This window comes from Gracilinanus agilis, chromosome 2, assembly GCF_016433145.1.
Source record: "Gracilinanus agilis isolate LMUSP501 chromosome 2, AgileGrace, whole genome shotgun sequence".
In the NCBI taxonomy this organism is placed as follows: Eukaryota; Metazoa; Chordata; class Mammalia; order Didelphimorphia; family Didelphidae; genus Gracilinanus; species Gracilinanus agilis.
Window position 1 is genome coordinate 543,837,547 of NC_058131.1, and position 27,620 is coordinate 543,865,166.

Sequence of the window (27,620 nt, forward strand, 5' to 3'; positions counted from 1 at the left end):
GTGAGGACTGTAGAATTAAGTTAGAATTAAATTATCTGAAGGCCATGAACAAAACTCCTTCAGTATCCTAAGAAATAGCATCTTATCTTGGAAGTTCACAGTTTGTAGAATGGGGCTTGAACAAAGAAATGGAGGGAGAGGGTTTGGTTTTTGTTTTGAAAGGCAGATTTTCAAAATAGAACCTTCAACTGAGCTCATGAGATGACTCAATCTCTGGTATGAACTTCATCTCCTTTTATTTTGGTTAGAAATTTGGTGCCCTCACTGGTGTGCACGTCACTCTTCTAACTCAAGGGCAATTTTAAAGATATCAAAGTCTTATCAGGTCAAGTGTCTAAAAGAACCTGAGAGACTATCAAGGTCAGAAATTATTTCAAGCCAAAGAGTCTATCTTCTGCACCCTTGTTTTGACTTTTAACCACAAATTTGTCTTGTCTAAGTGTCCAATCATATTATAAATCAAAGCTAGCATTTGGCGGGGATGTCTATACTATAGGATACTTTGCAGGGGGAATGTGAGTTGTAGCTCAAAGCTATACTGGATTTCTCCATTGCTTCTGTCCATTCTGTAGGTTTTTAAATAATATTCCTGGAAGGCAAGAAGGACAAGATGATCCTGGAAATGCTCAATCCAATGCATTACAACCTCACTGGCATGGTACCTGAGGCAATGCCAGCTGCTACTATGCCTATCCTCCTCCTCACCTGCTTTCTCCTCTTGGTTTGGAGTTATGAAGATACTTCCTTAATACCAGGTAAAATGGAGATGGAAAGTATTTCTTTTAGTGTCTTAGAATAAAAGTCTGTTTGAGCAACAGAGATAAAGAAAATCTTGCACGATAACGTAATGGCCAATAGCATAGTGTGAAACCTACAGCTAGGGCTCTGCTAGTGAACTGTATCATTGGAGTTGTTTTCTAAATAATCCAAACCAGATTTTTGTTTTTATTTCAATTGTGTCAGGACATTTTAAAGTCCATCTAGCTCTTTAAAACCATTTGTACGATTGCCTCAGTTCTACACTTCAGCTGCTTTTCTAAGGTACAGCGTATCCTCTTAAACTGAAGCTTAAGGTGAAATGTAGAGAGGAGATGTTGGGAAATTGAATTTTAGTTGTTTTTTTCTTTTTTAATGACAGCTTTCATTGCATTCCACTTTTTCTTAGCAGGTATACTCTGGACAGCTTTCAGCAGCTCTTTCAACTTTCCCTCCCACTTTGGCTCTAACCTCCCTCCCTCTTCTCCCTCTACCCTACTCTCTCTTCTCTCCTCTTTCTTAAGAGGGTGGTCGGGCTTAGTGGTCAAGGCTGGATGAGTGCTGGGGTAGAGAAGGGAGGGAAGGAATTGTTTCCATTCCTTTAATTTCCCGCCTCAAGTTCTGCTATCAGCCACCACAATGAAATCCATAGGGAAAGAAAACTAGAAAATTGAGATGATTATCCAGATTTTACAAGTCACAAGCCCTGCAAAAGCTGTTGTTTTGGGGATGCTCAGATGATTTTCTGTGAGTATTTATGGCTTCAGTTTTCAGCTAAAACTTCTTATGGTAGGACTTTCACAAACTATGTCAAGTTTTGTCTATAATTGTGGTTCATAAACATGTTTATTAAGCTTTTGAAAGCCTCGGTTGCATAGCCAGAAGAAAATACCTAGTATTGCAAAAGTAGCTAAATAATTATGGAATATTTCCCCCTGAATTATCTAAATCATTCCTGGTTCTGTTTGACTCAGCCTGGTACACTAAGCTAGTTTAACAGCTGATTTGGGCAAAAGCATAATTTGATCAGTTGGTATACAATTAATCATTAGAGTGGCCAAAAAGTTTTAATCATCTGTCTGCCTGATGTTTCTGTGAGACTACTGGTGAGTTAGATCTCATTGGGATTATTACTTTCAGTCTATGAATTCCTAGTTTACTTGGTTTGCTGAATTAAACTCTGCCTTTCTTTAGCTATATCTCTTCATTTTTAAATTTTAGGCAATTTTCCCAAGTAAATATTAAGGTTATTTTAAAAACACCCTCAAACATTAGTATGAAAAGTGAAAAATGTAGGATTTAAGTCATTTCTTTCCCTATCTCCAGATGTTACCAAATCATGTAGATGAAAATATCCCGGTATTTTAATAGATTTTTCATCCAGAAATAGTCTAAAATGATTCCCTAGAGAGTAAGTGAATGGAAATCTTACCTTCTAAAAACATATACATAAATCTAATTCTAAAAATACTTTCAGAATTTATTATTGTTCATGTTACAAAATAATTACCTATGTGAAAACCTCCTGAAAACTTGTTGCTCAGTTCTTTGTCAGAACTATGTGAACTGGTTCAAATGTAACATCAAAGATTTGTGCTGTTATAAAAAATTTTCTATGGGAAAACAATCACATGTTGATTCCTTATTTTTAAAAATTCACATATATAAAATGGTCATTTTGTTTCTTTATGCTTTATCTGATATAAAATGACAGCCAGCCAGGGATGGGGGAATTTGGGGGAAGAGGTCTTGTCTTTGTGGCTAACCTAGCCATTCAAAAAACTAAATATTGATAGTTATTTTGGGAATTGAGAACTAGAGAGCTAGTTCAGATAATTTAGACCGAAATATATATTGTCCAAATTGTTTTTTTAAAAAAAGGCATCAAACTTGGAATTAGACAACCTTGGTTCTAATCCCAGGTCTTAGCTATGTGACCTCAGGTAAGAACCTTTACATCTCAGGGCCTCTGTTTCCTCATTTGCTATATGGAGGGCTAAGACTAGATGATCATGCAGCTCCACAATTTTATGGTTTTGTGAATGTATATTTAATGCTAAAAATCTCAACTTCACTTTGGCTGGAGATGGAAAGGATGTTTCATAACTCCCTTCCTAATAAATGCAACTTCATTTATAGATTGAGATTAAAAGAGAGAAAATTAGAAAAAGTTATTTTATAATAGAATCACAAAACTATCTCAAAAAAATTTTAAAGTCTTTTTACTACTAGTTAAATTCAGATCACTTATTTTGGTGCTTCTAGACAAACAACATATAAATGTTTTCATCAGTTTGATTAATTAAATGCCTTTGCAATTCTCTGGATGTATTTGCATAAGCAATGTAAAGTGGGGAATTGAGTCAATTCTTTGAATTCTTTGGGCCAAAACTTCTGTTCTTGAGGGGGTGGGAATAGACCACTGGACCCATATTATCCATATTAGCTAGCCTTGATATTAACATTGATCAGGCTTTGGAAAATTGTCCAATTGTTTGGCTTACTTTGTTTAGCATAAAAGTCTCCTTTCCCAATGAAACAGTTTTCAGAAGTGAAATAGCATACTTTAATAAACATTATCATTTCTAAGTCTTATCTGCTCCATCAGTTCAAGAATTTGTAAAATAGTTACTCCAAAATTAACTCAGTTATCTTTTTTTTTTTACACAAAAGCCAGATTTGGAATGTATACTTAGACAACTACAATGGTTTAATTATCTTTCTTTCACCAAGGTTTCTGTATTTGTTACCTGATCTGCTAATAGACAAAGTTAACCAAAATAAGAAATTCATACTAGACACATACACTGAGACCATTTAGGCTTTGGTGGGACTGGCACTAAATTGAACTGCTTCATCTACTTAATTATCCTTTATTTCTGAAGGGGGAAAATTCTTCAAAGTACTATAATACTGTTTAAATATCTTCATAGGAACTCAAGAATTTGCATTAGAATTTAGATGTAAAAGAATTGCATGATAAAAAAACCAGCTTCTGGTTTTGAATGTGGACTAAGATGGTGATTATATTTTGAATATTTTTTTCTAGGTCCTGGTTACTGTATGGGAATTGGCCCCCTCCTTTCACATGGCAGATTTCTGTGGATGGGAATAGGCAGTGCCTGTAACTATTACAACAAGATGTATGGTGAATTCATGAGAGTATGGATCTGTGGAGAGGAGACACTCATTATAAGCAAGTAAATATTTTTAAATCTTTTAGGAAAGCACATTATAAAGCTTTGGCCTGGGCTTTTATTGTGAATGATAGTTATTTAATCATTTTATTTTAATAAAAAATCTCTAAACTTCATAATCACAAGCAAAATAGGGTATACAATTAGGCAGTTGTCTGATATACTCGAACAATATAGAGACACTAAATAATTCAAGTTTTGCTCAAATTGATGCCTTTATAGGCAAAACAATTGGGAACGTGAGTAGATCCCCAGTAAATCTTGACAGGGGATTTGTGGATATATAATACAGATATTAATGAGGGTTTTTAAAGCTAATTTTGAAAACTGAGTTAACTGTATTGTTGGACTATAACAAAAACAAATCTGGCTGGTCCAGTTTGCTTGAGGTGAGTGCTTAATGTATTTCCAGTTTTGTTCAACTCTCCTGCCAAATGGACAGATCACAGAAAAACCAGCCAGTTTTATTTTACAGTTAAGTTGCTTATGGGGAAAACAGGATTGTACGTGGTCCAACTGATGAGTAGACAAAATCCTGAGGAAATCTAGAAAAAAACAAATTCTTGAGGAAAAAAAAATTTGAGAGACTCACAATGTCCAAATTATCTTTCTAACACTCATCAGATTTTGTCTGTGAAAGGGCAGCCAAAATAAGTTAACGAGATTTTAAACTACATTAAAAGGGGCACAGTGTTCTTTCTGATTTAATATAGAACAAAACATTCACAATGACACTCTTCCCAGGGGGCAGAACTGGGAACAATGGAAGTTGCAAAGAAATAGATTTAGGCTACCTGTAAGGAAAAATTTCCTAACAATTGGAACTATCCAGAGCAGAATGGATCACTGTCTAGTCAAGTGTTATAGAAAGCTTTCCAAAGAATTGCACACTATAAATGGCCATATGAAAATGTGGTCCAAACCACTAACAGTGAGGGAAGAACAAAATGTTAAGGCTGAGGTTTCACATCACACCCTAGAAAATAGCAAGGTTCTGTTTGAAGAGGTGGGCTGGAATTTACATGTGATGTAAAAACAAGTCATCACAGATGGAGAACTGAAAGGGACCTTAGATATCACCTAATCCAAGAGTTCTTAACTTGGATTTTATGAACTTTTAAAAAAATATTTTAATAATTTTGTTTCAATATACATGGTTTCCTTTATAATATATTTTATCTACCTTTAAAATGTCATGGTAGCTAGGTGGCACAGTAGATAGAGTAGGAGACCTGGTGTCATGAAGATCCGAGTTCAAAATCATCCATCCTCAAACATTTACTAGCTATATATCTCTGGGCAAGTCACTTAACCTCTTCCTGTCTCAGTTGCCAATGAGGATAGAAGTTACGTCCCCCACCGCCACCAGAGTTTTTGTGAGGATAAGTAAAACAATAGCTATAAAAAGCATTTTGCAAACCTCAAAGCATTCTGGAAATGGTAGCTATTATTATCATGCACTTTAAAATATTATTCCAAGAAGGATGATAGTCACTAAACTTCTGAAACTAAAACTCTCCCAGACTATCAGTTGCAATACAAATAATGATTCCTATTTTGAGAAAGTTTCTTATGCCCATGAAATAATACATCTGTAAAAATAAATAAATAAAGCAATTTTTGCAAATTGTGTTCACTTTTCCAGATCAAGATCATCAATTAATAAATTGTTACTAAATGAACCACTGAATTGTAGAGCTGGAATTTAGCTCTATCTTGAACTGGTTATTTGGAAGAAAACTGTAAATGCATGTGTGAAGGCAGGGATTATAAAGTACCCAGATGTTTGATCTTGGTCCACAAGTATTTGAATATTTGGATTTTTTTCTTTTATATTCAGGTGGGGGTGTAGAACATTCAGAAATGTCCATTAGATAATGTTTATGTGGCTTAATGCAAATGGTCACCCTAAAGCACCTTAAGAACCAAAACATACTGTTTGACTTTTGCCAATTTTTTTCCATCCTTGGACAGAGTTCTGGTCAACAAGGTCAAACTAATTTTCTACCTTAACAGCTTAATTTATACTCATTTAGAAAGCCAGTATTTTGCCTACTTACGCAATCAGCTGTCTTAAGAATGCCTCCTTCACTGTTTGGCATCTTGGCTGGCAGATGAAGTCATTAACTATGGCCTGCTCAATCTCCTGCCACTCACCATGTAGTCATTCTCACCTATCCAATGCCTTGCCTGTCCCACCTGGGTTTTTGCCTATTCTGCCACCCTTTCCCCTCACAAAACAGGTGGAATGGCTGCATTCTCTCAAGAGTTTCTGGCTTAAGTTGATGTTATCTAACAAGTTCCCAAGGGCTAGAGGAAATAGAAATAGTGTTACAATACAAATCTGTCTTGGTTGAACTGATGCCAAGGGTCTTTCATAGAAAGAAGGTCTTTCTAAAAAATGAAGGTACCAGGATCTGAATTTAGAATGTCTATGGGAGCTTCTAGACAGGTAACCCTGGCTAAAGTAGAATTACCTACCCCTCAGTTTTACTCTGGAGAAGCTTTCTTACTGATGAACTCAATCAAACTTTTAAAACAGTTCAGTTAAAAATAGAGTTATGGGTTAGCAGCAGACCTTGGAAATTGATAGAAAAAAGAAGGGTCTCTGAGGGAAGTATTAGCCCAACTACTAGTAGATTCAAGACCAAGGCAAGCCAAGCATTTATTCCCTGAGTAAACCTCTTCCTCATCTGGGATTTTTATTAAAGTTGATTGCAGACGGTTCTGTAATCTTTTAGAAGAGAAGAACTTGCAGGCATCACAGTTTTATTTCTTCTAAAGGAACTTTTTGAGAAATAATTTATACATCATTATTAGAAGAAGAATTCTGTTAATGACAAGGAAGTCCTTACTTTTCTTTTTTATTTTTTAACAGTTACCTTCTGTCTTAGAATTGATACTATATATTGCTCCAAGGAGAAGAGTAGTAAGGGTCAGACCAAGTGGGTTAAATGACTTACTCAGGGTCACACAGCTAGGATGTATCTGAGGACAGATTTAAACCCAGAACCTCCTTTCTCCAAGCATGACTCTCAATCCACTGAGCCACCAAATTTCCCCCAGAAGTCCTTACTTCTCCTGTAACTTCAGACTAATCATTTAACCTCTGTGATACACAATGTCCTTATTGGTAAAAAGTAGAATTTGGACTAGATGATCATTCTAGATCTCAATCTATGCTCCTTTGAACCATAATTAAGCCAGGGTAGCTTATTCAAGTAGTGATATCTTCACAACTTTCCTGTCCCATCCCCAGCCTCTCCATTTCCTTCCTTGTCCTCTTTGCTGAAAATTTTCCCCAAGTACAATGAGTTAATTTTAACTTCTTCACAGTTATTCAGACCTTGTTGAAGTCTGTTGAAGGCAGACTCTTCCTGGGTAGAAAGTATTTTTCCCAATCCCTTTTTCCCCCTGTCTATCCTTCAAATCTTATCCAGAACTGCTAGTACCTCTTGAAAAGATCCCCTTTTGACACCAAAAGATTTGGGTTTTGTTTTTTTTTTTTGTCTTCTGAAAAGTTTGAAGATTATAGTCACTGTTGTTACATGGAAATTAGGGCTAAAGTTGTAGGGAACCAATTACCCAGTTCAAATTAGTCCCAACTTGCTATAGATTTAAGATATGAAATGGAAATATTTTCTGGAAACCTCTTCTGTCTTTACAGAAAGACAGATGTATCAAATAAAGGGCCATAAGGTAGGCTTAGAATTGATTTTGGATGACCGTAAATATACCAGGTTGATCTGATCATTTATTGCTAAGTGGATCTCCTTCCCAATCTAATTAGAAATATATTGAGATTATAAAGAAAGAAGGCTGATTCCACAGGCTTTGTATATTGTAAGGGCAAGGTTGAGGGTTGGGAGATAGGGCACTTGGGGATTGCTTAAAGTTCCTGGTGTGGAAATTACCTTCACCAATGCAGATTACAATATGTCCATGAAATATTTAAGTCAGAAAGTTGAATGAAGTTGTGAGAGGTTAAGTGAAAGAACAGACATTTATCCAATGCCTACTCTGTGCCAAGTGCTTTACAAACATTTTCGCACTATGTTCTCCATAACAACTCTGGGATGTAAGTGCTTTATCACCATTTTACAGTTGAGTAAACCTCAGAGGTTAAGTGATTTGTCCAAGATTATACAACTCGAAAGTACATAAGACTAGATTTGAACTCAGGTCTATCTTACTGACTCTGGACCCAGTGCTCTATGGCCTCTGCTACCTAGCTGGCTATGGATCTCTAGCATTTATTTATGTGTAATACTTTAAGGTTTGCAAAGTACTTTACAAATATCTCATTGTATCCTCACAATAATCCAGACTGATAAGTGCTATTATCCCTATTTTACAAATGAGGAATCCGAAGCTGAAGTTAAGGGACTTGCCCAGGGTCACATAGTTTATAAATATCTAAGGGTGGGGGGCAGCTGGGTGGCTCAGTGTATAGAGAGTCAGACCTGGCTCTGGGTTCAAATATGACCTCAGACATGTCCTAGCTGTGTGGCCTTGGGTCAGTTGCTTAACCCCCTTTGTTTAGCCCAGTGTTGGTGAATGTTTTCGAGATTGTGTGCCCAAAGTGCAACGTCAAGCTGCCTCCTCATTACCACAGACAGCAGAGGGAGGAAGTGCTCACATCAGGTAGCTGGTCAGAGAGGTGGGGCATGCAAAAAATGTCCTCGGACAGTGGAGAGGGGTGACGGAGTAGCCCCCTCCATGCCGCCCCGGCACCCGGGCCATAGCTTCACCAACATGGGCTTAGCCTGTTCTGCTTTTCTGCCTTGGGACTGAGACTTAATCTCAATTTGAAGACAGAAGGTTGGAGTTTTTAAAAAATCTATCTATCTAACTATGGATGGATTTGAACTCAGATCTTCCTGACTCCAGGCCTAGCAGTCTTTCTGCTGCTCTACCTGGCTGCCCTGTCCAGGGTCTCACACCACTAGTAATTATCAGAAGCAGCATCTGATTCCAAGACTTCCTGATTCCAAGTCTAACATGCTATGTATGATATCTTGTTGTCCTTCCATACCAATATCTTCATGACAATCAAATTGTCAGATTATTTTTAAAAATCAATCAATCAACAGATATTTATTCAGTTCCTATTCTGTGCCAATCTCCGTGCTAAGTATCTGTGATAGGAAGCCAAAAGTGAATCAGTCCTCAACCTCCAGGTGTTTACATTCTAACAGGGTAGACAACATGTGTGTATTTATACGTGTGGCATGTTGAAGGCACTTCATAAAAGTTTATTGACTGGCTGTCTACATTGGCTAGGCACATGCTGACTGTCTAGGAGGGTATATACAGTCCTTAGAGGAGAAAGAACTGGAAGTTGGGGGAATAGGAGAGGGCTCCCCAAGAAGGTAGCATTGGAGTCAATTCTCATAGGAAACAGAGACTCCAAGGTTTGAGTGTGAGAAAGGAGAGTGTCAAGGCATAAAGAATACCCTGTGGGGGCAGCTGGGTAGCTCAGTGGATTGAGAGCCAGACCTAGATTTGAGAGATCCTGGGTTCAAATCTGGCCTCAGACACTTATCAGCTGTGTCACCCTAGGCAAGTCACTTAACCCCCATTGCCTGTCCCTTACTGCTCTTCTGCCTTGGAACCAATGTGTAGTATTGACTCCAAGATGGAAGGTAAGGGTTTAAAATAAACAAATAAATAAACAAATAAACAAATGAATAAATAAGTAAATAAATGAGTAAATAAATAAATTAATGAAATAATAAAATAAAATAAAGAACACCCTGTGCAAAGACACAAGACCAGAAATGATGTCATGTGAGTGGAACTGGGCATCTGGTGATCAGTAGAGCTAGACCATAAACACATGATCCAAACAGGTTAAATGCTTTCATTTCAAGAATTTTGCCCATGACATTGTTAAGTACTCTCTTCCACTGAAAGAAGTTCTGTGTGTGTGTGTGTGTGTGTGTGTGTGTGTGTGTGTGTGTACAACAAAAATTGGGTAATAGCTAAAAGGAATCTCAGGGACCATCTAATTTTATCTCCTCATTTTACCCAATGAGGAAAGCTGGGCCTGAGGGAGCTTCAGTGACTTGCCCAGGACATATAGATGGTGATATGCATTAGAGGCAGGTGTCAAATCCAGGTCTTCTGGCTCCAGAGGCAGTTCCTTTTGTAGAAAGAGCATTAAGTGTGGACTTGGAAGACCTCAGTTCAAATGTGGACTCCAGCGCTTAGAACCCATGTGATCTTGGACAAGCTCTTTTCCCAGACTGGGCTGTGTGGTTTTTTGTTATCTGTAAAATGAGTAGGTTGAACTAGCATCTAAAAGGTCCCTTCCAGCTCTAACTCTGTAATCTTAAAATCTCTCTTTTTTATTCTTTGCTCTTATTTTTTGTTTCTAGCTCAGGATTTTTGAGATGTTAGCTCCCTCTATTGGACATTATTTTCCAACAGCAGTACAATTTACTGACAAGGAAACACAAATAATTAGTTTTTTTAAATGATCAACAATTCAATCAATCACATAATGTGATAGGGATAGGTTTGGAGTTTTGATGTTAAAGGATCTCTCTACTGCAGATATGAATAACATGGAAATAGGCTTTGAGCATTGATATATATATATATATATATATCCCTTTGGAACTGCTTGTCGGCTTCAGGAGTGGGGAGAAAAGAGGATGGGGAGGAGCAGGGATAAGGAATCATGTAACCATGGAAAAGAATTCTAAATTTTAAAAAGGAGAAAAATTCAAAAAAATGATCAACAATTCCCTGGCAAAGTTACACAGAACAATTTAGTTTAAGCAAATGTAAAAGTTACAGAGATATCAGCAAAAGAAAAGGTTATGTATTCAGAAAGTGCCTTAAAATGTTATTGCTGTGTTCCATACCTTTGCTTTTGTGTGTGTGTATTTCAGAGTTGTTGTTTTTTTTTGAGGGCAGGAAATTCACCACCAAATTTCTGCTTTAATTAAAAGAAATATTGGGGGCAGATAGCAAGCAAACCTGGGATCTCCAATCTCTGTGATTTGAGGTTTTCAGACTTACCATAAGGTGGCTCTTCCATCTAAGCCAATCATTTTGTGCTGTTTGCTGCACTGTTTACATTGAAAGAAGACACTAGAATAAACTAGAAGAGTTTTTTAAATCTTTATTTGTTTTTTAAAGAGAAGGAAAAAAAACCTTTACAAAACTCTGTTATTATTTAATGCATTAAGTCCATGTTGTTGAACCTATGGCAGGTGTGCCAAAGGGGGCTTCTCCCCTCCCTCTCTCCATGAATGCCTGAGGACATTTCTCACATCACTTGCCCTCTGCCCAGAAGCCCAATGAGAATGCTTCCTCCATCCCCTGTCTGGGATAAGGGCAGGGGGGACTCACATGTGGTGTGAAGGTTACAGTTTGGGCACTCAAGGATATAAGAAGATGACCACCATTGCAGTAGTTTATTTGGGATGAAGGCAGGAGAATATTGTCTTTAGCATGCAGTACTTTGACTCAAAGAGGAAATCTTTATGCTTTCTTTTTTGCTTCATCAGTATTTAGACTTGAGGTAATGGGAACCTTCAAAAATTTATGTAAGAATAATCTTGTTTTCCTTTATTCTGCTAGCTGTTCAAATATTTAAGTAAGGCATTTCATTGTGGTTAAACAGAATGAAATTGTTAAGGCTTGTAACACATATTTATTTATTTGTTTGTTTGTTTGTTTTTAAACCTTTACCTTCCATCTTGGAGTGAGGTAGAAGAGTGGTAAGGGCTAGGCAATGGGGGTTAAGTGACTTGTCCAGGGTCACACAGCTTGGAAGTGGCTGAGGCCAGATTTGAACCTAGGACCTCCCGTCTCTAGGACTGGCTCTCAATCCACTGAGCTACCCAGCTGCCCCCTGTAACACATATTTAAATTCATGCTTAGACAAGAAACAGTATAATTTAGATTTAAAAACTCAATTTACATTGTGTCCATGTGTATGATTCAACAACGGCTATTGAAAGACGTAGATAACTATTTGTATAGACATCATCTAATGTCATTTAGCCTATATCAGCTGCAGTTTCCTCATCTGTAAAATGGGGATAGTAATAGCACCTACATCAGAAGACTGTCGTGAGGTTCAAACAAGATAATAAAATGCTTGGCAAATCTTTAAGCATTATATAAATGCTAGCTAGTATTATCAATAGCATTCTTATTAATATTGAAACTGGCACTGTCCTAAGGATAATGAATGCTGTGAGGAGGGGTTAACTCTATTCTTTAAATTCTGTTTATTTCTAAAAAATGTTCAGGTAGAATCAGTATCTTATGATTGATATTTGTTCTCAACAAAAATAGTCTACGCCTCTTCAGCCAAAATAACCATAAAAGACTAAAATAAAAATCTATATGTAAGATATTGCTAAGGAATTAACTCCTAGGACATATGGTAAATATATGTGTGTGCAAGCATGTGCATGCACACACACACATGCATACACACACACAAACTCTACCCTTTCCCACAATGTATGAATCACCACCCCCTTCTTCACTTTTAGTTTGATCATGGAAAGCAGTCCATGCTCTAATTCCATTTGCTGTGTCTCGTCCAGTAGAAGAACTGACTGCTTTTTGCTAACACTGACCCCATCTCTGGTAATTCTTCTATGAGCTTGCTCTATGGGGGCTGAGGGAGTGGGCTGAGGACTGGGTCTGCCAGCTCATTTAGTCTGATGTGTGGCAGAGTCCTATCCTTTAGCCTTCATCCATGGCAACGCTGTTAAATATAGTAAGTACTTAATAAATGTTTGTTGAGTGATTGATTTATTGATTCAGTCAGAGCAGAGTAGTTACACACCTACAATTTGACTGACTTCTCCCACAGATCTTCTCCATCTATCAGTCAGTCAATCAACAAGTATTTATTAAGTCCTGCATGCACTAGTCATTGTACTAAGCCCTGGGGATGTAAATACAAAGAATGAAACATTCCTACTCTCAAGGAGCCTTCTTAGATTACTTCTTGTCCACAATAATTTATTTTTACTCTCAATTTCTTCATTATGGAGAGATTTCACCTAAGTATGACTAGTTGGTGAATGTTGGAATTTGGGGTTTGGAAAACAATTGGGGAAACAATGGTCTACATTAAAAACAGAACAAAACCTAACTAAGTTAATGGCCTTGCTCTGTTTTGTTTTTTTTCACTTTGCTGCAAGAGATTGACCATCGAAGCTTCCATTATTGTAATGGTCGTGAGCATCAATATCATGAATCACCTCCTGAACTATGGGAGAATACTCTATAACCAACTGATCACAGTGGGAACCACACAACTTGTCCTTGTCAACCATAGCTAATGAGACTTAGCTACCAGCATAGTTCCAACTCGGCTTGTGAGCCAGTAGGTAGAGCAAGTTGCCAAGGAAATGAGGAAAAATTCCTTGACTATCTTCCAACCTTGAGAGTCTGAAATAATGATTTCCACTGCAACAATGGCAAAGGCCTCCTCTTCCCCTTCTCTTACTTTCTACCTATCTTTGTCTTTCTTTAAAATCTATCTTAACCAAACTGGGAAAAAAAAAAAACTAGAAACGATGCATGGTGGATGGTCATATTAGGGGGACAACTTTTGGTAGAAGACAGACAGTGAGGTCTTAGCCACACCAAGATCTGTGCACTGTTCCACTCTTATGGTAGAATAGGGTTGTTAGTGTAGAAATGGGGAGACATGTGTAGGTGTTGGTATTTACAGGAGTTAGGAGAGGTTAGTTTTGTGAATCCTGTAGTATTGGATTTCAAGTTCTTCTCTTTCTTTGAGATGAGTAGAGTGAACCTTTGAGTCAGTGATGGTGATTGAGTCTGGCAGGGTTAAAAAGAAGAACTAGAATGAATAAGAAAAAGAAAAGACCAGAGAATCTTCTGGGTTGTCTATAATCTGTCAGAAACTTTTAAGGGAGGCAAGACACCATTCTACACCTAGCAGGGAGCATTCTGAGAGATTTGGTTTGGTTAGGTTTGATGTTTTAACCACAAAAATGTCCTGGGATGAGCTCAAGGCACTTTTTTTAATCGATCCATTTATTTTTTTATTTTTAAAGTTTAATTAATTAATTAAGAATTTTTTTTTAACCATGGTACATGATTCATGTTCTTTCCCTCCCCTCCTCCCATACATCTCCTATAGTCAATGAGCAATTCCACTGGATTTTACATGTGTCATTGATCAAGACCTATTGATCAAATATTATTAATATTTACACTAAGGTGTTCATCTAGAGATCCCCAATCATATATATGTATATATATCCCCAATCATATCTCCTACGAACCATGTGATCAAGCAATTGTTTTTCTTCTGTGTTTCTACTCCCACAGTTCTTCCTCTGGATGTGGATAGTGTTCTTTCTCATATGTCACTCAGAATTGTCCTGTATCATTGCATTGCTGCTAGTAGAGAAGTCCATTACATTCGATTGTTCCACAGTGTAATCGTCTCTGTGTATAAGGTTCTCTTGGTTCTGCTCCTTTCACTCTGTGTCAGTTCCTGGAGGTCATTCCAGTTCACATGGAATTCCTCCAGTTTATCATTCCTTTCAGCACAATAGTATTCCATCACCAACAGATACCACAATTTGTTCAGCCATTCCCCAATGGAAGGGTATCCCCTCATTTTCCAATTTTTTGCCACCACAAAGAGCACAGCTATAAATCAAGGCACTTTTATATTCCATTTTATTGTTCTTTTCACTAAACCATATTGTTTCCCTAGCTCTTTACATCCTTTTAGAGTTACCTGGCATCATAAAACATTTTCTTGGTGTGTTCTAATAAGCTAGCCGAACCTTCCATATCAATCAGTCAGAAGCAATTATTTAGAGCCTACTATGATCCAGACACTATGCAAGTTGCTGGATATACAGATACATAAAAAAAAACACAATTCTTACTCTCACTACTATTCTTTCAAAGGGGGAAAATGTACACATATAACTATTTACCAAATAAATACATGATAATTAAATACAAGGTAGTTTGAGGGAAAGGTCACTAAGAAACTAGAGGGGATCAGGAAGGGCTTTATGTAGAAGGTGGTGTTTGAGCTCTGACTTGAAGGAAAAACAGAAATCTATGACATGGAGGTAAGGAGGAAGTTCATTCCAGTTATGGAATATACAAAGTACCAAAAAATGTATAGGACAAAGTCATGAAGATGGGACCAAGATTGCTATATCTGAGGAAGAAAGGGACCTTGGCTGGACCATAAGATATATGAAGTAAGTAACATATAATGAGTCTATAAAGATGGGTATAGGCTGGATTATTAAATGCTTTAAAAGCCAGACTGAAGAGTTTATCTTTTATTTATGAAGCAATAAGGAACCACTGGAGTATATTGAGTAGGGGAGTGACATGATCAGGCTTGGGCTTAAGGAAAATCATTTTGACAGTTGTATAAAAGACTGTTTGGGCCAGAGAGTACATGTATAAATCGGTTTATATTTGTAAGATTATTTATATTTGTTAAAGAGCATTTCCTAATATTAAAGATTTTCTTTTTTTTCTCTTTCTCTTCAGGTCTTCAAGTATGTTTCACATAATGAAACATAGTCACTATATTTCTAGGTTTGGAAGCAAACTTGGGTTACAGTGTATTGGAATGCATGAAAATGGTGTTATATTTAATAACAATCCAGCTCTCTGGAAAGCTATTCGACCTTTCTTTACAAAAGGTAATCAAGTTATTCTGGACTTATATCCTTACTTTCTATTTTTCCTTTTGTGGGTTAATTTTGACAACTCTTCTCATGTTTTAAATCTTGTGGACTAATCTTTTGTGAACTAAATTGCCAATCTGAGATTTCTTCTTCTCTTTGGATCAGAATGGCTCCTTCATGAGACAGAGAAAAGACAGAGTCTCTGCATAGTTACTTCAATCTAAAACTATTTGTCACTAAAAAGTTTTCTCAATATGATGCCAAACAGCAGGTTGAGCAAACTGATAAAATGTTTTAACAGTGATAGATTCGTGGAAGATCACAGAAGTCATAGAGCTAAGGGATATTACAGGTGATATAATCTAACTTCTTCATATTACATAGGATGAAACTGAAAACCAAAGAGGTTAAGAGATATGTCCTTTCTTGGTTTAATTGCTGCCTTTGAGATATCTTAGTTGTGTGATTCTGGGCAAGATACTGATTATCTGAATGCCAACAGGCAAATTTCTAAGACTATAAATTGCAAAGAAGATGCTACTCTACATTGGGAGAGAAGGTTCCTCACTGATCGTCCCCATTATCTGTGAAATCACATAAATTCTCCCTTCCCCACAAAAACCTCAAATGTGGCACAGTCATCTCCTGAGCCCAGGCCTAGGAATTTCCAATCCAGTGCTTCTGCCACTGGGTTGATATGATATTTCAGAGTAAATTGGGATGTTCTGAGTATACATTACTAACCTTTGAGGTAAACATTAAAGAAAGACAAGTATATCTTTGTAAAATTCATTCTTCAATGCCTCTAAGACTAAACAGTGCTCTAGACAGACCACAGATCTGAGCTTGTATGATTATTCTCATGTTCCATTATTGTATAGGCATAACTGAAAGGTATTCTGCCAAATAGTTGTTTCCCCGGTTAGCTAGACTATATAGGAGATGACAGCTCATTTGCATGACATAGAATAGGAGAAAAAAAGTGCACAAGTGTTAAATGAGCCCCTCACCCAGATGTTCATCCAAATGGCAATTAAATTATGAAACTACTACAGCAATCCGAAAGCCTTGCTTTCTTCTAGATCTGACATACATTAGAGAAAATAAATCTCTATGAGGGCTACACTGATCTAGGTAAATGATGGGGGGAGGCATATTTTCTTTATTTTCCTTATGATAATCACTCCCCCTTACCAGGATTATCCAAGTCAAAAAGAATCAAAGGATCATAAATACAAAGTTGTAAGGGTTATAGAAGTCACCTGATCCAATGTCTTCATTTCTAAGATGAGGAAAGGGAGGCCCAGAAAATTTAAGAGGTTTGCCTAAAATCATATCTGTAATAAGTTACAGCAGGGATTTTCAAACCCAAGGCCTCTGATTCCAAATCCAATACTATTTACTCAGACTTATTAGGAGAAGTTAGTCTTTGACAACAATTTTCCAGGCACTTAAGAGCTAATCAGATTTTAAGATTAATCAGACTCTTTTTGACGTTTCTTCCTTAGGCCTAAAAGAGACAAGTAGGTTGTAAACAGTCCACAAAACTGGACCACACCTAATTGTCTGTGAGATCAAGTGAATTCACATTGCCTGTTGAAATTAAACTGATGCATTTGGTATTTTTAAATGATCACTGAAAGTCAACTGCATATCTTGATGAAGCTATCTTTCATCCCTGAAGGGGACAGTTTCATGGCTATTTTCTGCTCCAGTAGAACATTCATTTGTGGCATTTGGGTGATCTGTCTGGCATCTGGCTATGTCTCCTGTAGTAAAGTGAAGCTGAGGGAGGGAGTGATTCAGCAAATTGGCCAGAATTCTTGCTTCTAAGGAAATTTTTTTCCCTGGAACACCCAAGACTCTGATTATCTATCACATTGATAGAATGCACCATTTTCTTACTCCACTCTCAACTTCCTTCTGTCTGACTAAATCCAGCTTTTTGGAGCAAATGTTAAGCATTTAAACATCTTCCACTTCAATAAATCCATGTTTGTCTCAGACCACTGTAAGTGAGCCAAAAGATTCTGTCTTAACCAGTGTTTCAAACTCTTTAAAACACAGGCAAAAAAATCCAGATATGCTCAAGGCATTAAGTAACTGGCAATCAGTCATTAGTTCTCCTTCTGGACTGTGGCAATCACCTAACTAAATTATTTCCATTTTAATACTGGTTTATTGACTGTTTTATTTGTGTGTACTTTTTAGCTTTGTCTGGGCCAGGTCTTGTGCGCATGGTGGCTGTTTGTGTTAACTCAACTGTAATTCATCTGGACAAACTGGAAGATGTCACCAATGAACTGGGTTATGTCAATGTGCTGAACCTCATGAGACGCATTATGTTGGACACCTCCAATGTTCTCTTCTTGGGTATCCCTCTGGATGGTACTGAAAATCTTATTTTTGTCACATTACATTTTGTCCTTTTGTTGATGAGCAAGCCAGATTCTTCCCTCTCTCTGCAAGGAGAAGGGAGAGATAGAATACTCCTGTAAACATGTTCAGTTTATGAATTTGCTCTTGATTCTGTATTTACCTGATCTTATGGGTTTTGTTTTTCCAAGTATCAATGTTTTGTTTCCCATATAAGAGCATGAGGTTTTCTAAGAAGGCAACTATGTCTTCTATTTATTTTACACCTCTATTCCGGTCTGGAATATTGCTCTTTACACAGTAAAAGTTCAATTCAAGACTGATAACATTTTGATCAAAGGCTAAAAACAAACAAGTCAATTCAGTTTGTTGGTTAAGACAGCCTTCTGCTAACCAAGTTGAACTCTTACATATCTTTATTTTGGGATTGCATATGTACAAATACCTACTTCCCATCCTCCTCTAAAATATACAAAAGCCATATATTTAGGTACTACTTGACATTTTAGCAGAAACAAAAAGCTTAATGCAATCATGGGTTGTAATAATAGAAGCAGGGTCCAGAATGACGCCTTTTGTGCCACATCCAAACTATCGTGTCCAGTGTATGATACCATATTTTAGAAAGGATACTGACAAGTTAGACTATGTACATATGTGCATGTGGCCAATAACAGTAAGAGGGCTCAAATCTGTCTCTCAAGAGGATAATTTGAAGGAATGGGGATGTTTAGCCTGGAAAAGAGGAAGGGACGAGAGAGGATGATAGTTATTTGAAAAGATCTGAAGAGCCATCACTTAGTAAAGGAGTTACACTTGTTCTGCTTTGTACCAAAAGTCAGAATGAGGACTAGTTAAAGTTACAGGGAAGCAGATTTCAATTAAACATAACTAAAAGCTTTTTAATAATTAAAGCTAGGCCTTTCCAGGCTCTGGAAAGAGCTGCCTCAGATTCTTTTTAACTGGAGATCTTCAAGGTAGAGGCAGATGACCACCTGCTGGAGAAGTCCCTAAAAGGATTATGCTGGGGATAGTGGTTGTGCTAGATGACCTCTAAGATTCTATACAGCTCTGAGAATCTGAATTCTATGTGCCATTTTCCCGTCCAAACCTCCCTTAGATAGAGAACCTCATATCCAGTTTGCCTATATTACATAGGAGTTACCTAATTTTGAATGGCCGTAGATTCCGTTAAGTACTTGACAATTACTTCAGGTAAAAGCTTCACTTTGGAGAGGATATTTAACAGGAAATGAAGTATTGCCAATTGTCTCATGAATGCAGGAGACCCAAATAATGGCAGAGAGATTATGGGGGAGGGGGATTTCCATATGTTATTGTGTAATTTGGGCTGTGTAGATCTGGCTAGTTTGTAGCTATGTTTACCTAACAGCATCAAGTGAAGTGAAGATTTTGCAGTTACCCAACAGCAGAAGGAATGGTGGTCCTTTGCCATTCCTCATGTTAGATAACAATTCCGGGAGTTTGCCTCCTACTACTATTGAATTTGAATTGTGTGACCATGAAGGCTTGTCCTGTGATATGAGAGACTCTTGCCTGTGTCAATAAAACCCAAAGCAGAGAGCTAGCAGTTATCTAGTTCATTTAGCCAACATAGAGATGTAGAGCGGTAAACTGAATAATTGAAAACCTGAATCATGTAGTGGTTCTCACTTGGCTAAAATTCCTATTAAAATGGACAGTGCTTTGCCTAAAGAGAACCATGGGTTGCTAAGAGCTTGCTATCTGACAGTCTTTGGGGAATATGCTCTGTTCAAAGTAGCCTTCTTTGGCTCACATATTGCCTAAACTGGTTTCTCATTTTTATTTTCAGAAAATGCCATTGTGGTCAAAATACAGAGCTATTTTGATGCTTGGCAAGCTCTTCTTCTCAAACCAGACATCTTCTTTAAGATATCTTGGCTATACAAAAAGTATGAAAAGTCTGTGTAAGTAACACTAACTTTGAAAATCTGGGAAAACGTTGGATTTCTTCCTTTTTTAACTTTGTTTGCCTTTCTAAGAAGTTTTCTCATCAGTCATATATATATATATATATATATATATATATAAAAGAGTTGTGCTATAAATAAATTATATCATTTTAGCTATCTTGGACCAGATCACAAAGCAAAGATGGAATATTCATGAAATAAAGTTATTAACATATACAAAAACCCAAATAAAAAACATCCCAATCTGTGAACGCCAGATCTATAACCCCTGTTCTCAATCAATACTTTTTTAACTCAAAAATGGAGCCACCGAGTCAAATAATATTTTATTACTTCAGAATTATTTTTCAGTAACTCAATTTATAGGGACTTATGTACTCCCTAAGGCTGAAATAGCTCAAATTAAAAGAAAATTACAAACTATAAACAATATCATGTGATACTTTATCTATGAAGAAAATATTGTATTTGTATGTCTTTTGGTGTTCCTTNGTGTTATCTCCTAGCTAATACAAGTGGCTACATTTCTATAACAAAGTTGGCTAGGGCAAGCCAACTTAAATTGATTCAGCAACAGAGCTGAAAAAAATTCTTCTGTCGGTTCTTCAGAAGGATTTATTTTTTCTAAACAAGTATTGGTCCCAATGAATAGTTTCTATAATTTTCACAACTGCAGTCTAATAGCTATAGGACAGAATTTGACTCTATTGACCAGGGAAAAAAGTGAAAACCCGAATGTCTATTATTTAACTAACAAGGCTTAATGGCAAGATGCAGATGTGAATATCTGTCGTTTATAGAGAAGTAGAGTTTCAAAGTGGTCGTTGTGAGAATGTCTAGAACAAGATATTGTTGAAATTTTGTCCCATCATTAAGACAATTTATGCCATTATTAAAATGTGCTCTGTGAGTGCAGAGCTCTCTTCAAAAGATACATACATACATATATATGTGTATATACATATACATATATATTTATTACCACATCTTTGATTGACTTGATGCAATCAGAGCATACTTGCAGAGCATGCTCCAGAGACCTGGTAAAGGGTACTAAGTACTAAGGCTGCATAACCTGTTCCTTCCTACCTAATCTCCACTGGCCAAACTCCTTCTTTAGGGATCTGCTTGGCAGTCTCAAATATTTAAAAGATACTTGGATCATCCATGGTGGCTAGCTAGAGTCCATTCTACAATCCCCTCGATCTTCATTAAATATGCGCTAAATCAGCACTTTCATAATAGTCTGTCTCACTAGGGGCTTGTGAGGCTAGAATTAGTCATGTCTGAGACCAACATACAGGCTGAAGCATCAGTGGATTTCATAATGAGATCTAAATATATAGGTGGAGTCATATTTTTAGTATTGTCCTGGGAAGAGATAGGAAAGGAGTCTGGTTAAAGGAAGATTAAAAAGAAGAAGAGTACAAGTTTAAAGAAGTATCTTTTATGGAACAATTGAAGTCTTTCTACTAAGAAAAATAAACTAAGTGCAAACTTTTTATTTCTTTTTAAATTTTGGAGATATCAAACTTTTCATTTGAATTTCCACATAAGTTTTCCTAAGTTGTATTTATTTGGGTTATGTTTTGGGGTTTGGTTTTTGTAAGATTACTCACAAAAATGAACAATATGGAAATATATTTTGCATGATAACCCAGATCAAATCATCTGCCAGCACTGGGAGGAGGAAGAGAAAGGAGGAAGATAAGGTCAAACTTTTGATTTGGATCGATGTCCAGCATTATGACTCTGTAGCTGGCTCAAAAGGGAACATTTCACTCAACCAGCTATGTCTTATACACTATACCAAATATTTAATTGGTTTGCTTCTTACTGACTTGGCTGGTGATATAAACTGACCCAACTGACTATTTACTCTTGCCTTATCTAGATATAATCAGAGACCAGCCTAGATAAACCATTAACTCATAGAAGGCAAACATTCCCAGTTTGTGTTGCAACAGGCGAGGAACAGATGCGTTTAACAAGATTATAAATCTAGAGAAGGAACCTTAGAGATTATCTAGACCAACACTCCTATTTTATACATGAAGAAAGTGAGGCCTCTAGAAGCTAAGCTTCTCGATTAAACATAAAGCAGGTTCTAAACCCAGTCTGTCTCCAGAAGGAATATATTTTTCACTTGTATTATATGTTAAGATTTGAAAATTCTATGTTCAAATACCTGGTTACTTTCTAAAAGCCAAACTTTGGGATACAGCAATGGTTATCCACATCCCTGCTCCCAACCATCATTAAGACGCATTTTTGTACTGAAAGCTAAAGAGCCTTTGGTGAAAAATCTCACTCCATCTGGCCCTGGTCACCTTGCCTTATGAACAATGCTATATATTCTCACTTGATTACATCCTATAGTGTCCTTTTCCCCCATAAGGGTGTCTACATGCACACACATACACACACACACGCCTTCCATTTTCAAGATTCAAAAATATGATGAGTTGTTACCATACCAAATGGAAAAAAATCAAACCCTAAAATTAGAGAGCCGGATATCTGAATAACACCAAATAGCTAGGTAGCTGGAAATAACAGTTGCATGGCTGAATTTTTCAGTTCTCTTCTAGCTTTGTATAGATAATTAATACTGTTTAATTATAATGAAAATGTGGATGTCTTTGTTTTTTAAAACCTTCCCAGATACTTTTGATATTCTTGTTCTGAGTGTTAACCTCATCCTACTTTCCTCAGCACTGATTTTTACTGTTTGGTTTTTTGTTTTTTGTTTTTTTTCAACTCTTTGCATTTTCCAGGGTCGTGGAGACTTGACAGGTGAGAATGTGAACCAATGCATCCTGGAAATGCTGATTGCTGCTCCAGATACTCTATCTGTCACTGTGTATTTCATGTTACTGCTGATTGCAAAGCACCCAAAGGTTGAAGAAGCAGTAATGAAGGAAATCCAGACTGTTATTGGTAAGGTTTATAAAAGAAAGCATCAGTTAAATTAGTGATGCTTAGAAATGATATTATCAGTGTCCCCTGAAGAACTTGAAGTTAAACATATGACTTTTAAATAACTTCTCCAGAGAGTCCTTTTTTGCCATTTGATGGTCAAACCCTTTAGGGAAATCTTAGGATGTGGAAATTTATTTTTTCCCCAGATAGAATGAAATAATATGAATGCTAAAAAGCAACCATATTGGAGTTACCAACTGTAAAGTGGGTGGAATATAAAACCATGAACGCCAAATGTCCACAAGATTTAAGAATAAGCTAGGAACCCATTTTTTGATGATTTATATTCTTCTAATGAAACAAATGCCCCCTAGAATCTAGGCTTTTAAAAATGCATTAGTAATATAAACTTTTAAAATTATTCAGTCAAGTCCTTCAGAAACTGCTCTTTGTAACTACAATAGCTCAAGTAGCTATAATATAACATTAACTTCTTTTATTCTTTTTGTAATATTCCTACAGGTGAGAGAGACATTAAGATCGGTGATGTGCAAAAATTAAAAGTGGTAGAAAGTTTCATTTATGAAAGCATGAGATACCAACCTGTTGTGGACTTGGTCATGCGCAAAGCTTTGCAAGATGATGTGATTGACGGCTATCCAGTGAAAAGGGGAACTAATATTATCTTGAATATTGGAAGGATGCATAGACTTGAGTTTTTCCCAAAGCCAAATGAATTTACTCTTGAAAACTTTGCAAAGAATGTAAGATATCTTTCTTGGGCATTTAAGAAATGAAAACGTACCTCTCTTTTAAGCATAAAATTGAAAAAAATTAGAATGCTCAATACTCAGATTAGGCATTTTTAAACCAAATAAAAATCACTCTTTTTATTCCTCCTTTCCATATATTTTCCTTTCTTTGGAGTAGAGTCTAACCTGCCCTGTTCTTTACAGTCCACCCCAAATCAACAATTTTTTCATAACTGTTGACTCTAAGTTGTGCCTGCATAGTATCTATACAGTAGGAAAGGGAAAGGCAATGGGGGAATGAAGAAAAAGAAAAATTTGCTACAGAAAGAATTTGTTAAGTTCCTATTATGTGCCAAGCACTTTAAAATTTTTATTTCCCTAATTACATGTGAAAACAGTTTCCAAAACTTTTCAAAAAATATTGAATTTCTAATTCTCTCTTTCCCCTGCTTCTCCTCATCCCTCTTGAGATCTCATATAGATTTTACATGTGCAGTCACAGAATTTTTTTCCATATTAATCCTTTTGTGGAAGGAAACTCAAATGGAAAAAAATTAGGAAAATGAAAAAAAATTTGCTTCGGTCTAGTTTCAGACTCAGTTCTTTTTCTCTGGAAGTTGATGGCATTTTTTATCGTGAGTCCTTTAGGATAAGTTTGGATCATTGTGTTGCTAAGAATAGCTGCTATTCACAGTTGTTCCTTGCAAAGTATTCCTGTCTTTGTACAATGTTCTCCTGGTTCTGTTTATTTCACTCTGCTTCATTTCATGTAAGTCTTTCCAGGTTTTTCTGAGCTCCTCCTGCTTGTTTTTGTGCAAAACACTTTATAAATAGTATTTCATTTATTCTCAATACCAACCCTGGGAGGTATGTCCTGTTACATTCCTCATTTTACAGCTGAATTAGTCTGACAGAGGTTAAGTGATTTGCCCAAAGGTAAATAGCTAGTAAGTATCTGAGGCTTGGTTTGAACTCGGCTCTTCCTGACACTAAGCCCAGTATTCCGTGCACTATAGCACCATTTGGTGGTGTGGTACAATGGAAAGAGAATTAGAGTGAAAGAAAGAGACCTAGTTTATATATTAATCCTATTGTTTACTACCCCACTATGACTCTGGACAAGTCATTTAACCTCCCTGAGGCTGTTTCATTTTCTATAAAAATGATGTTAGCCTTGATCTCTGAATTAGGCTGACAGAGGTTAAGCGATTTCACATTCACAACCTGGAGAAACTCCTGAAAGTTGCTGCAGTCAGATTAAAGGCATAATTGGGAAATATTTCACAGAATAAATATAAGTATAATATATATAATGTGAATTTGTGATTTTTTGAATCAATATTCAGCCAGCAAAGAATCTCTTATATTTTAATTTGGTACAAGTGGAATTAGACAACTTCAAATGTTTCTTCTAGAGCACAATATGATCCCCAGGTATGTCAGCACAAATGGCTGAAAAGTAAAAAATTCTAATCAGTGTATTGTTTTTGTTTGTATTATGCCAAGCAAGTGGTTTTTTTTGCACAGAATTAATTGACTGGCCCCGCTTAGGTATATGACTACTCATCTAATCTCTCTGGATCTTAGTTTCTTGCCTCTTCTATAAAATGAAACCATTTTAGTAGGAAACACCTGCCTTCCTATCTAGGTCCAAAATCTAAAGATTCTATAAATTAAACGGATGTTTTGGTATTGTGCAGAAATTGTTAGATGTTAGTACTAATAAAGAATACACCTGAATATAGGCTTTACATGTTCATCTGCATCCAATGGAAAAAAAAGTTTGGGGCCATTCCATTTATCATGGCTCTTTAGATGGCCCTAAGAATAGCAGGTTCCTATCATGTAAATAAATTGTGTTATTTGAAAAAGGCCAAATTTTTTCATCCCGTCTAAATTACTTGTATAGATTGTGATTCAATTATTTCATGTTTCAGGAAAGCCTACCTTTAATCTAAGTTACACAGCTAATGAGATTACTTATCCTTCTCCTCCTACTTGTATATACTTAGACAATATCCAGATAATCAAATTTAAATATTTGGGTTTTGAATTAATTGAACTCTTTTTTTATGAACAATTGCTATCTCAAAGGTGACAACAATCCTGATAAAAAATGAGGAAAGTCCATTTTTTCCAAATATTACAAGATTTGACATCACATAGATCTAAATTCTACATATTTGATCTTTTAAAAATGATTCAGCTGACTGGTGCCTCAAAAAAAAATAATTTCTGCTTTAGTGACTTGGAAAATAGTGGTGGATCTGAGACATCTTCCAACTTGCATCTGTAAACTTGCCATACTCATTAATATTCATTGTTAGGAAATGAACTATGCTGTTTTTGCTTTAAAATATTCACTAGAGGGGGCAGCTGGGTGGTTCAGTGGATTGAGAGCAAGGCCCAGAGACAGGAGGTCCTGGGTTCAAATCTGACCTCAGACACTTCCTTGCTGTGTGACCCTGAGCAAGTCACTTAATCCCCATTGCCTAACCCTTACCACTCTTCTGCCTTGGAGCCAATATATAATATTGATTCCAAGACAAAAGGAAAGGATTTTAAAATAAAGAAATAAGTAAAATAAAAATGAAATATAATATTCACTAGAAAAGAAATGCAAGAGATGTCCAGTATTGAATCTGTATTGGATAAGTCAAAATGAACTAGGAAAAACTTTGCCATCTTGATTCTCTACAATTCAGCTACTAGAAAAGAGCTATCTATGGTCTTGAAACTTATTTGTACTCTATTAAGATAACCCTCAACAAATCAGATTAGCCAAATTTTTTAGTGTGTGTTAGATAAATACCATTTGCCTTTATATGTTTATCTAATTGTCTATTTATTCTCACAGGTTCCTCATCGTTATTTTCAACCATTTGGTTTTGGCCCTCGTGGCTGTGCAGGAAAATACATTGCCATGGTAATGATGAAAGTCATCCTTGTTACAGTGTTGAGGAGGTTCCACGTACAGACATTGACAGGATGCTGTCTTGAACGCATTCAGAAAAAAAATGACTTGTCTTTGCATCCAGATGAGACTAGGGACTTTCTGGAAATGATTTTTATTCCAAGAAACACAGAAAAATGCCAAGAACAATAAAGATGATTATTCAGCATCTTCTCGAGAACAGTCCTCATCCATAGTTCATCTGACAAACATCCACCCTTCCCAGGTAGTATCATTCTTATGATGAATATTAAGCTGCCTATAATGTTTTGCAGGTCCAAGACCTACAGGTCATCAGAAAACTGGAATTGTGTCATCTTCAAACCAGGAAAAGACTGCAGTAAAAAAGACTTTTTTTGTTTGGGGTGAAAATGTTAACAGAGAAACTATAGCCTTTTTTAAGGAACTGATTCCCCAAGTGTACTTTGGGAAGGATAGGCCCCCAGCAAATCTCATTTCTGAATTTCTACAGGATCTCTGGTGCCCTATCTTTTAAGAACATTTGAATGGCTATTTCAAATATTATTTAAGGCTATCTGGACCCAAGTAAAATGAGTTGGAGAAGTCAAGCAGCTATCTAGATGAATTGAGCAAAAGAAATCTATTGTGGATAAAAAAAAAAGAGAAGGATTTGGGGGCATGAGTCATCCAGCTTTTCCTGCACAGATTAAATTTAATAGGCAAATGTTTAGAAATGCACCATTTGACTTTGTATGTATACAACCATAAACTGTACACAGTTAACTCTTGATTATCCATTGTAGAAAGTCAGTCAACTACGGGGGAAAAAATCACATGTTACATTCCAAAGTTCAGTATGATGACTTTTTAAATTATCTAAATCTTATGTTGTATAACACTGGTATGGATAATGGAGAGTTGACTCTGAAATATTAAAAATTGTAACTATATTGAAATCACTTAATTTATGTCTACACACCTATCCATTCCTTGACATTGGAGGGAAGCAGGAGAAAAAAGTTCTAACTCTTCTAGGCTCTGGTTCTTGAGTTGGTATAAACCATTCCAGA

The 27,620-nt window shown here is 36.4% G+C and overlaps 1 protein-coding gene across 1 annotated transcript; it reads left to right on the plus strand.

The window, feature by feature from the left end:
• Positions 1 to 610: 610 nt before the first annotated feature.
• LOC123234102 (aromatase) lies at positions 611 to 26,742 on the plus strand. The gene is made up of 8 exons (XM_044660049.1): positions 611 to 755; positions 3,806 to 3,956; positions 15,492 to 15,646; positions 17,843 to 18,019; positions 19,842 to 19,956; positions 22,652 to 22,902; positions 23,407 to 23,648; positions 26,494 to 26,742. Exons 1-8 carry the CDS (start codon positions 611 to 613, stop codon positions 26,740 to 26,742), a joined length of 1,485 nt encoding a protein of 494 aa, XP_044515984.1.
• The last annotated feature ends 878 nt before the right edge of the window (positions 26,743 to 27,620 follow it).